General features: G+C 25.1%; 2 protein-coding genes across 2 annotated transcripts in view; one reads left to right on the top strand and one right to left on the bottom strand.

Moving 5' to 3' along the window:
* The window catches only part of LOC100214606 (ephrin type-A receptor 3-like), a gene marked incomplete at its 5' end in the record, with an annotated part of 71,339 nt that extends 67,358 nt beyond the window's left edge, over positions 1 to 3,981 (top strand). The window contains 2 exon segments of the mRNA NM_001309728.1: positions 3,584 to 3,797; positions 3,913 to 3,981. Of these exon segments, the coding sequence (NP_001296657.1) occupies positions 3,584 to 3,797; positions 3,913 to 3,981 (283 nt within the window).
* Positions 3,982 to 4,399: 418 nt separating this feature from the next.
* Positions 4,400 to 10,738, bottom strand: LOC124814261 (claudin domain-containing protein 2). The gene is made up of 3 exons (XM_065799001.1): positions 10,505 to 10,738; positions 9,371 to 9,508; positions 4,400 to 4,797 (listed from the first exon to the last, which is right to left on the bottom strand). Exons 1-3 carry the CDS (start codon positions 10,689 to 10,691, stop codon positions 4,604 to 4,606), a joined length of 519 nt encoding a protein of 172 aa, XP_065655073.1. The 5' UTR covers positions 10,692 to 10,738; the 3' UTR covers positions 4,400 to 4,603.
* Between the last annotated feature and the right edge of the window lie 1,488 nt (positions 10,739 to 12,226).

Raw genomic sequence — 12,226 nt, forward strand, 5'->3', positions numbered from 1 at the left:
CTCTCACTGAGATCTTTTGTTTTTGGCCACATTTTCCTCGACTTAATGGTGATAAGCTGCCTGTTGCAAAGTAATGCTTCTTGACCCGGCTAACTGTATATTGGTTTTCTGAACATAATGTGGCTGTTTCTTGTTGAGATTTATCAGAATACTGAAGTAAAGTTAATATTTTAGATCTTTTTCTTAGTGTAGTGTCCACCTATGTTTGTTTACTTTTTTAATTAGAGAAAATTTGAATAAAACAAAAAATAACAAAAAAATGTTTAAAGCAATTAATTTGCACAATACTGTATACATATATATATATATATATATATATATATATATATATATATATATATATATATATATATATATATATATATATATATATATATATTTATATATATATATATATATATATATATATATATTCATTCAGATAAAACTCAATTTTATTCAGCCAATTGTTATTGCAATAATTTAGATCTTTCTATATTTATGAACGGTAATGTTCTCGATGAGTCATCTACCCCTCATCCTCTTGGATTAACTCTTACTTCCGATCTTTCTTGGAAACAATATATCACATCTTTTGCAAAATTAGTATCTGCTATCTCTTTATCGAGCTTGACACTTTCTTACTCCGGATTCTATTCTCTATCTCTATAAATATCAAATCCGGCCTTGTATGGAATACTGTTGCCATATCTGGGGCGGATCTTCTAATGATGCCCTTCCTCTTTTTGACAAGGTGCAAAATTGCATTGTAAACATAGTTGATCATCGTTTCTTTGGAATTTGCTTCCTTCATTTTGCTTTCCTGATTCATATAATTTGCAACCTTTTAAGTTGTCTGTGTATTGTTATCTTGCTCTACAATCTTCATCTTTTCTCTTCCAGTAACTTCCACCTTTAATTAGTGGTTGCTTTCAGCCTTGTTGGAAGCAAAGATGTTTAAGAAATAAAAAATAAAAAAATAATGGCAATATTTCATCATTAACTGTAAACAAATTAAATTTAATAAAAACAAAATCTTTGTTTAAAGCAGAAGCAAAAAATAAAGAAAGTTTGCATCAAATATTCTTAATATATACATATATCATATTATATATCTATACATATAAATATATATAAATATAAATATATATATATATATATATATATAAATATTTATATATATATATATATAAATATATATATATATATAAATATAAATACATACATATACATATAACATATTATATATCTATATCTATATATATCTATATATATCTGTATATATATATATATATATATATATATATATATATATATATATATATATATATATATATATATATTTATATATATATATATATATAATATATATATATATATATATAAATAATATGTATATATATATATGTATATGTATATTTATATATATATATATGTATATATATGTATATATATGTGTATATATATATATATATATATATATATATATATATATATATATATATATATATATATATATATATATATATATATATATATATATATATCATGGCCTACTATATTGAACATACGTAAACATACAGGTTATAAAAAAAGGCGATTATTTTTTTATGGAAGCATCTGTTTGTTTGTTTTTTGGTTTTTAATAATTAATGAGTTATAATAAGTCATAAATAGAGATTTTTGTAAAAAATAAATGAATTCAACCTCCGAAATAAAATATTGTATAATAAATGCAAACCACATTTCATTAAATATAATGTAGTAAAAACTCACTTCTTATTGTGCAAAAAAATCTTTAGGATAAAATAATTTTTCAAAATAAAACTACAATTACTCAATATATATATGTAATATATTCCACATTTAAGATAACTTCAAAACTTTCATTTTGGGCTCCATTGAAGATCGGGGGAAATAAAGATGGCGATAGTTGTTAAAAAATATATTGGGAAGGATTCTTCATTGTTTTTTTTTAAACATTGGTAATTCCATAAAAGTAAGATACCATCTAAAAATAGTTGGATAAGCTAACACAACAGACAAAAGTGTACAGGTGATGAAATAAAATATCCAATGGCAAATGATATCTCCAGGCGAACTTAAACCACCACGATTAATCACTCTGACATAATCTCCAAACTGGTCAAAACAAAATAATAACTTCAACTGGAGGATCTTCTCTATCGATATAGCCAGCAATGTAAACCAAAGACATTTTAATTTCTTTAGACAAATTGCTTTTAATAACTGGAAAATTATGAAACACATTAAACAAAATATCATCTTGTATTACATAATTAGATTTGTCACACAAATGGCTTGATGATACTTCTAAATCATTCGCAGTAATACCAATATTCAGACAAAGTTTTGTTATTTTAATGTTAACTTTTTGTAATATTTGCTGAACATTTATAAAATAGGTACCACCTGATCTTTGCCGATGTTTTCCAAATGCTCTACCAATAGGGTCACTAGTAAAGTGTCCAAGGCAAACATTATTATGACTTGTAGTTACTAAATGTACTTCTAGTTCAACCATCAAAAGGACATGTATGAGAAAAAGCACGAGAAGTATCTTTAGTTAAATTTTTTAATGTATGACCTTGTTTTTCAGGTGCCATTTTTTTCGACTGCTCCAAGAGTAGAAAACAAAGTTGTAAACACTGCAATGAAAGTTAACATATATATATTGAATTAATAATTCCATTCCTATGTGATTTGAAAAAAAACAAAAACCTGAAAATAAAAAACGGAATGAAGTTTAAAATTAAATTTTAGGTTTTCTTCTTGTACTTTTTTTAAGAATAATAAAAGTTTAAGAATATTAAAATTCTAATTTTCAGGGCAACTTATAATTAATAATAATTATAAACAATTTTTTTTGTCAAATCACTGTGAACAGTTGTGGAGTTGTTAGAAATATATTTTTATAAAGTTTTAAAATTAACAATTTTTTTTATTTATCGAGATATTGAGATTTTTTTTTTCCCCTCATCATCATGATTTTTTTTTTCCCTCATCATCATATAAGTTTTTATTCACGTAAAGCTAACCAATTACTGAGTAAAATCAATAGCTTTTTTTTATTCACCCGACCTAATATCTTTTTTTGGCTACATAGCTTTTTTAAATAGATATATATCGTAGCTTTTGCAACAACCGTGTTGGTATCGCTATAGCGATAGATTGCTATACTCACATGGTAGTTATAGAACTGTTATATTGTAACATCGCTAGCTTAAAAGCTACAAAATGTAGCCATACCTACGATCTATAGCTATCGATATATTGTAATAATACTGCTAGCTACAAAGCTACGATATGTAGCTAACGATATATCGTAATAATATCGATAGCTACAAAACTGCGATATTTAGCTAATAATATATCGTAATAATATCAATAGCTACAAAGCTACGATATCTAGGTAACAACGTAATAAAATTGCAATATTACAAGTTTAATTATTGCAATAAATATATTATGCACAAAAAATCGAATTATTTAAGACGTAAAAGACAAAATAATAATGTGAGAAAAAAAAAATCTAAATATTACGGTCGGGCAATATTATGAACTAAAAAAAATTTAACTTTAGAGACGATGCACTTGATTCTACTATCATGCAGACAATTAACAAATGGCTAGAGGCTATAGATATGGGAAGATATGCAAATAATTTTTTAGAACAAGGATTCGCCACACCACGGCAAATATTGCTATTGACAATGGATGATCTTGAAGCATTAGGAATCGGTTCGTTAGAACACAGAAGAAGAATATTCAAAGCTATTGCCAATACGAAATCGCAGGTTATTTTATTTATAAAATACAGTCTTTATTCAAAATATTTTTGTTTTTGTTTACGAAATTAAGTGGTTTTTATTTGTGGTACCACAATACGACTCAAAAATTTGTAATTTGCAGGTTGAATCTAATTTGGTCCGTATGAACAGTAAAACAGGCACGTTTAAGTCGCAGGATTCATCAAAATGAAAGGAAGCTATTGTTAAAAATCTCTTGTTTTTTGTAAAGCATCTTATTTATATTAAGTACCCAGATATTAACGTAGTAGTCATAGAAACATGTATAATAAAATGTTGTAATTATATAAACATGTATAATAAAAATAGCATATAAAACATATAATAAAGTATTTGCGAATCGGAATTATTTTTGATTTGACTAATCTATGGTAAAAATTAGATATGTAAATAGATGTACATTCGAGGTAATTAAGAACAAATAATTCTGGAGTGGGTTTGACGGATTCCGAAGGACAGCTATTTTTTTTTTTTTTAATTAGGTTAGACTCAAAGATGTTTTCAATATTTGCACCCAGTTACTATTGTTGCAATAGTTAGTATTGATGCGTCTTTACTATGATTATTATTGAACTAATGAAAAAAAAAAGTTGCACTAAACTATTTTCTCTTTTTATTGTTTTTGATGACAATTAAATTTTTTGTCGTAGTTTAAACAAAAATATCAAAAATTAGTGCTTAAAAATAAACAAGAAGCCGAGTCTTTAAAAATATCTGCATTTTATTCTATTCTGTATGCGTGACTGTATGGTGATGACATGATTATTCTATTCTGATTATTCTCGTTCTGATGATTATTCTATTCTGTATGCTTGACCGTAAGGTGATGAGGGATACGTTATGTCGTAACATGATATTATCGTTGCAAGTAATGACATGAAAACACCCAACCAACCAACAAAGTAAGACCAGTGGAATCGTATACTGTTGCTAAACTTATCATCGTTGAAGTATGTATAGATTGAAAGTCCAATTAACAAACTCAAACCTAAAAAAAAAGATACATTGTTAAATTTAACGCAGTGGTTAAAGTTCTGGCTCAGAACCTAGAGGTTTGACACCGGCTTTAGCCCAATAAGCGACATTTGTAAGGAAGGAGCCATGAACTTCCTTGTTAAATGCTCTTCCGCGGTGCTCTATAATAAGATTGTAAAGATTTCCGGGAGCACCTTAATAACTACAAAAAAAAAAAAAAAGCCAAAAATACCACAAATAAAAACTCGTAACTGTGCGTATGTGCAGTCCAAACAACTAAATATATTTTTGTGTAAAAAAAATATTCTCCTTTCTTTTTTTAGTATATTTAGTTATTAATATTCAAGTTTAATATAAAATCAATCAAATTATATAATCAATATGTTAATAAACTGTTACTAAATGCATGTAATGAACTTTTTGTTACTAAATACATGATTAAAAATGATAAAAAATTTTAAATAATCCAAAAAATAATTTTTTTGTTTTTTAAATCTTTTTTTAAACTTGTTTTAAAAAATAAATCCAAACTTTAAATCTAATAAATTAAAATTACTAAATAAAAATGTAATGAATAGAATGCATTAGTAATGTTATCAAATAATAGATTAAGTTGAAAGCGAAATAACGCACGGAACATAAAAACACAAATTTTAGTTACTAGATAAATAAACTTTAAATTCTGCGAAAATATAAGGTTCAGAAGTATACTTTTTTTTTTAATAATAATTTAAACATCAAAGATTTCCAGAAAGCTACAGGATTGTACTATTATCATAGAGTCACAGCAATCGTTTAAATGCAGTTCACGAATGATCACGCATTGAAGTCGAGAATTAGTCGATTTTACGTAGTTATCACGGCGTTAATTTTTGGCCAAAAATCTTTCAACACGAATTGTCGCGCGACTGTTAAAATTAAATATTGTTTAGACTGGAATACATTTACGTTTGGTTCAGTCTACACTAAAATATGCAGTTAAGTAACCAAGGTTCGTGGCTTAATTGCTCAAAAGTTTGAAATTTTTGATAATAATGCAAGTACAAATTGCTGAAATTTGTACTTGCATTATTATCTTTCTTTTTTAACCAGAGATTTTGAATCATTATATATATATATATATATATATATATATATATATATATATATATATATATATATATATATATATATATATATATAGGTCAAAAGTTGATTGTTTTAATGTGTTAATATGTTAAAATGTTTTTTATAGTAATATAAAAGATAAATATTAGCTATATTAACACATTAAAACAATCAACTTTTGACCAATTAAGCCATAAACCTTGGTTACTTAACTGTATATTTTAGTGTAGACTGAACCAAACGTAAAAATATTCCAGTCTAAACAATATTTAGTTTTAACAGTCGCGCGAACGATTCATGTTGAAAGATTTTTGGCCAAAAATTAACGCCGTGATAACTACATAAAATCGATATATATATATTCCTTTCATAATTTTTTTATTAAAGCAAGTGGCACAGACAAAAATTACACGCTAAATACTGAAAATTTTAGCCTGCACACTTTCTTTTTCAACACTATTAAATATGGTAAGCGCTCTATAAAACATCAATTTCTCACTGGAACCAAATAATACCATTTATAAAAAAAAGATTTTAACTAAATACCCTATTATTACCAACATTCTTCTTCTCAATCGAAACCAAATTAAGAAATTTTTATTTGAGTATATATTTAATGAATATTAATTTTATCTTTAATTATTATTGCTTATATTAAATTACTGTATTTATAAAACTATTATTACTTTTATTTTATACTGTCTTTTTTAACTCTATTAATTTTACTATTATCATTAATTTATCTTTGTTTTTAAAATCTTATTAATATTAATTATAATGATAATGATAGTGATTCAATTGTAGTAATAGTTTTTATGGTTATTGCCCTAATTTTTGCAATTGTTATGTTTATTAATTTCTGTCATAGTTATAAACTTTACTATAATTATTTTTACCATTGTTTTTATCATTAGTTATAATTTTTAGTAAAGTTATTATGATATAGATACTATTTGTTTTTTTATTTACATTATTATTAATATTTTTATTTATTAGTGCTTTATTTTCCTTTCTTTCTTTTTTTTTTTTTTTTTCTTTTTAATTTTTTTTCTTATTTATAATTCTTTCTGTGTTTTATTTGTTTTGTTTTTTTTAAGTTTTTTTTTAGGTGTCACTCCATTGACTAGTTTTTAACTATATGAGTGACACCTAACCTTATTTATGTGAGCTTATAAAATATTATTGTAAATTTTCATATTTTATGGTTAAAATAAATGGATAAAAAAATATATATATATATATTTTAAATGTTGACATCTTTAATAGATTTTATTTGTATAAATATTTTTTAAAAAAACTTTTTTTTATGGATTTTTCTATTTGTTAAAAATATGTTTATTTTTACAATATTTCGAGGGAATATAGATTAGCAACCCTACAATCTCTAATGGACTTATTATAAAAGGACAAAAATAGACTTCGACAAAGCACTAATTGCAACAATTTTAATTACAACTATCAAAAATGAATTGTCTGTAAAAAATGTTTGTCTTTCTAGACAATCATTTTAAAAACGGACACTAAATAAACAATCTCGATTTTTTAATGAGGTATAGAAGATCTATTTAATATATAATTTGGACTTATAACGAGTAATTAAATTTTCACTGCAGCATCGTTTCAAAAACTGAAAACGAGCACAAAATTAAAAATACAATTTTTCTAACAGAAGTTCATTTTTTAATTTTTTGTCCAGCGTGTGCTGTTGATTAAAAAGTTAATGTCTATTTAAAAACCTCAAAATGGACTATTTTGTGCTCAATTGAAGTTCATTAATTACTCAGTTCAGTTGTTTTTCAATTCTCAGTGAATGTGCGTGAAAATTTATTTTTAAAATGCCCTCTCCAGTTTGGGATTACTTCAAAAAAGTTGAAAGTAAGTTTATCATTTAAAAAATTTTCCTTAGTCACTAAAATCTTTATCACCTTCAATAAAATTATTTTAAAAATATGTGATCAAGGAGTTGTCCTTTATAAAATGTGTATTAGTAAGTAGAAGATTCCAATAGGTGTTAAAATTTATTTAGGTTTGTGAATAAAACAATAGTGAAAAAGAAAAATGTTTTTTACTTTCATTTTATTGATGAATATGTACGCAAGTTTTAAACAATAATTAATCATGGGCAATGATCGTCATTTGGAGTTTTGTTGTCATTTCAATATTTTTTTAATATTATAAATTTACTACATAACAATCTTCAAATAATACGGTAATGAAAGATTTCTGGTTTTATGAAATCAAGTAAATTTAGACAAAATCATAGACACCAAATAGACAAAAAATTATGCTTTGTAGACTTATGAAGTGAAAATTATTTTTTAACTGAGCAATCTTAGGACACCATCAAAAATTTGATAGACACAACAAGGACAAAAAATTAAACATTTGTTGTGTCCATTACAACATACAGAATTGTCTATGTCTGTGTTGTAAGTCTATCCATAGACTAGTCTGGTTACTAATATAGATACCCTCTTTATCATTTATATTAAAAACCCAAGGGTTACCCTTAAGGTTTTTAATATACTTGAAAACGAGGGTTTCTATATTCCCTCGAAATATTGTAAAAAGAAATACATTTTTTAACAAATAGAAGTTAATCCAGAAAAAGAATTTTTATTTTTAATTATATATATCCAAAATTTTAAAACAATTATAGTTACTTAGATTTTTACAAAAACAGATGAAATTAAATGCCTATAAACATTAGATTGTCACTTGTAAGATGCTCATGAATCTTGTTGTTAAGTGTCTGGAGATAAAATTAATAAAAAAAAAGGGGGGAGGTCTTAATAAGCATAGGGAGGGTGGGTTGGTGAACGTTTGTTAATTTTTGGAAAATTTAAAATTTTCCAAAAATTAATAAACGTTCCTCTCTCCCGTTGGAGGTTGGAGGGTGAACGTTTATTAATTTTTGGAAAATTTAAAATTTTCCAAAAATTAATAAACGTTCCTCTCTCCCTTTTTTTATTAGAAACTCGAGAGTATATAAAAAATATATAACAATAAATACTTTTAAATATATAAAATGTTAAATTTATTAAATGTATTTTATTATTGATCGTTTTAGCAGAATTTCTGCCAAAAGCGATCTTTTTTTTTTTCATTTGGTTTTTATATTTTCAAATGCAATTAAAAAAAAATTAATTAATAGTGTGCTTTTTGGTTTTTTTATCTAATTTAAAAAAAATAGTTAAAAAATTCTTAAAAATAAGTTATTTGATTTTTATTGCTCGATTATCGGTTTGACTCGCTTTTACTCTTTTGTTTACCGCTTTTACTTCATGTTTTCTCTGCAACTTTTTTGCTTATAACTTAAGTTTCGACAAAATGGAACAAGATTATTCTGAGGTACATAACACTATCAATAATTTGAGTTTTTTAAAAAGTGGAGATAAAATAAGATAATTCTAACTTGGCGCTATGTTTCGCTAAAATAAACTTTTTTAAGTTATTATAGTAAAAATGTAGAAGCTTACCACCAATAATGACAAAAACTGTAAAACATGTCAATCCAAACGTACGAGGTCGAAAGATAACAAATATACAGTATAAAATTCCAGCAATAAAGAATCCTAATGCTAAAGCGTAGAGTGCTCTCACATACGTAAAGAAACCTTAATGGGAGATAAAAATTTCATTTATACTTTTAAAGTCTTAGCAACAGCTTCAATTATTTTAAACAAACTATATTATATAATTATATTTATAGCATTTCATGACAACATTTGGTTAATATTAAAAAAAAATGTAAACGTGTCATAGGTATACTACGAAAAAAAATCATGATTATTGAGTAAAATGTCAAAAAATTGTTTTTTAACTCATTTTTTAAAATGTTTTCCATTTTCATTTGATAAAACTATCTTATGTTGTTTATTAACGCAAAAAAATTTTAACTTTTTCTTTAACTTATCAAAAGTTATTGACTTTAAATCTAAAGTTTTTATTAGGAGCAAAATGAATGTAATTAGGAATGTAATTAATTAGGAGCAATGTAATTAATTAGGAGCAATGTAATTAATTAGGAGAATGTAATTAATTAGGAGCAAAATGAATGTAAGAAAATGAAACGCGGCATAATTAAAACGGTATAATTTAAATATTATGTCACTAAGTTAATCAGTTTTAGACGATTTTAAATGCAATTATAGTGTTACGAAACTATTTGAAAAAAAATTTCTTTCTAATTTTTTTAAACTTTTTTATCTTGTTTATAAGAAAAATATCAGTTTTTTGTATTATTCGCATTTTTTATTAAATGTTACAAAATCTGTTTGAAAAAAATATAATTCTAAATTTTTTTTTAATTTTTTATTTCCATAATTTATATCATATATATTTACATTAATTTATATTAATTTTTATATCAGTTTTGTGTCATTCAAGTTTTTTATTAATAAATATGAATAACACAAAAGTGTACAATACTGTTTGATATTAAAATGTTAACGTCGTAATGGTTTCACATTAAAATGTTAACGTCGTAATGGTTTCACATTAAAATGTTAACATCGTAATGGTTTCACATTAAAATGTTAACATCGTGATGGTTTTACATTTTGCAGTTCTAAGTAATTTTTTGAAATATTTAAACAAAACGAGGAAAATACCAGGTAAAGAATTGTTGGAAAGTTCTTCGCAAGATGTTTCCCCATTTAGTTTTTTACACTTTCGCCACAATCCTGAAAAAACTCCTTGGTGTTCTGTCCAATTGTCTGTGTTCATACTAACAAGGAGACATAAAGCAGCACTTATTAAAAAGAACAATATTGTTAAACGAACTTTAAGTTCTTCCATTCTTTTAAATACTTTAGTTAAAGTTCTTTTTTTTTTCTTTTAACTTATTCACTCTTTTTAGTTTCTCTGCTAACAGCGCGTTGCCAGGGTGACGCGGACGTAGTTCTATACTTCTTTAAAATTTTAAGAAACTTTGTGAATAACGCGTTAATAAATTTATTGACCAATTCCACGGCCTACTTAAATTACACGGCCTGATTTGTTTTATTTTCAGTAAAATATCTGGAGACCAAATTTTTTAGTTATGTCTTGTGTTTGCACGTTGTTTTGTTCTTATTTTATAAAATGGTTAAATATTAGTTATTTCAAAATATGATTATATAAAATGTAAATTAGTTAAATATAAACAATAACGAAGTTATGGTTTTCGCGCAAAAGTTATTGAACACTGCCAAAGTAAAACCAAAGCAAAAAATTTCAAATCTCTGCATTCTTTTGGAATTATTTAATCTAACAGAGCCGTAACCACAATTTTGATATAAGGGGGGCATATGGTTTTTTTAAAGGAGGGAGGGGATAAAATATTTGTTGAAAAATATTTTACATATATGTTTTTCCCTAATAAATTTTAATTTAAAATTCCCCCCCCCTACCCCCGGTGATTACTGTCTTATATTACGCGTTGCAAGCGCTGAAAGTAGATGTATGCCATCTTATGCAAGACAAGTTAATATTAGAAAAGATAATCAAATTTTTATTTATAATTCAACAAACTATGCATTCTTTTTTTATCTGCCAAAATCGTCTTCGTAGATATAAATGTTTAATATTTCTTTAAATAATTAGCTTTATTTACCTAAAAATTAAAGTTTCCTTAAAATATTTATGTGAAATTAAGGTAAGGGGTTGTCCATAAAGTACGTACGCCAAAAATTTCGAAAAATTGACCCCCTCCCCCTGTGCCATGCGTACTTTTTAGCCCCCTCCCCTTTGAAAAGTACGTTCGCTTTTGAAGTACTTCCCCCCCCCCCCCTCCTTTCTCTTTTTTCTTTATGAGTTAAAAAGTTAAAATTTGTAAAAAAACAACAACATTATTTTAGAAATTTAAATATTAGGAATCGTCCATAAAGTACGCCGGGAATGAGTAAAAATAATGAGTAAGCCATCAAAAAGTGGTGATATTCTTTATATTTCAAAACGTTTCATTTGATTAGAATAATTGCTCAATCTTTTCAAAAACAATATGAAGTATAAAAAGAATTTTGGAATTTCTTCATATTTTAATTTTTAATTAATTAGCGCGATAACGGTGTTGCTAAGGGTAACAAGATTAAAAGCTAAATTTTTAAAGTATTGTTAAACTTTAAATATTAATTTTTGAAATTGTTATGTTAAAAGTATTTTTTACAATTTTATCAACTTTATTTAAAAAAAAAATATTTTTTAATGAAAGTAAGATACTATAAATTATTTCAAAACTAAACAAACGACACCCGTTTGCATTACCAAAGGGTTTGCATAAAATTTAAGCTGCGCTTTTAATTTTAACCGCTGCGCTTTTAATTTTAATTTTAAATTTAAGCTGCATTTAGAAG

The sequence above is a fragment of the Hydra vulgaris genome, chromosome 06 (assembly GCF_038396675.1).
Source record: "Hydra vulgaris chromosome 06, alternate assembly HydraT2T_AEP".
Classification (NCBI taxonomy): Eukaryota; Metazoa; Cnidaria; class Hydrozoa; order Anthoathecata; family Hydridae; genus Hydra; species Hydra vulgaris.

What these genes read in the sequence shown, in the direction of transcription:
- LOC124814261 (XM_065799001.1), bottom strand. Translation starts at nt 10,691, where the DNA reads ATGGAAGAACTTAAAGTTCGTTTAACAATATTGTTCTTTTTAATAAGT. An exon ending in TTCCAACAATTCTTTACCTG is followed by an intron (nt 9,509 to 10,504) that starts GTATTTTCCTCG and finishes TCTCCCATTAAG; the next exon opens with GTTTCTTTACGTATGTGAGA. An exon ending in AGTTTTTGTCATTATTGGTG is followed by an intron (nt 4,798 to 9,370) that starts GTAAGCTTCTAC and finishes CTTTTTTTTTAG; the next exon opens with GTTTGAGTTTGTTAATTGGA.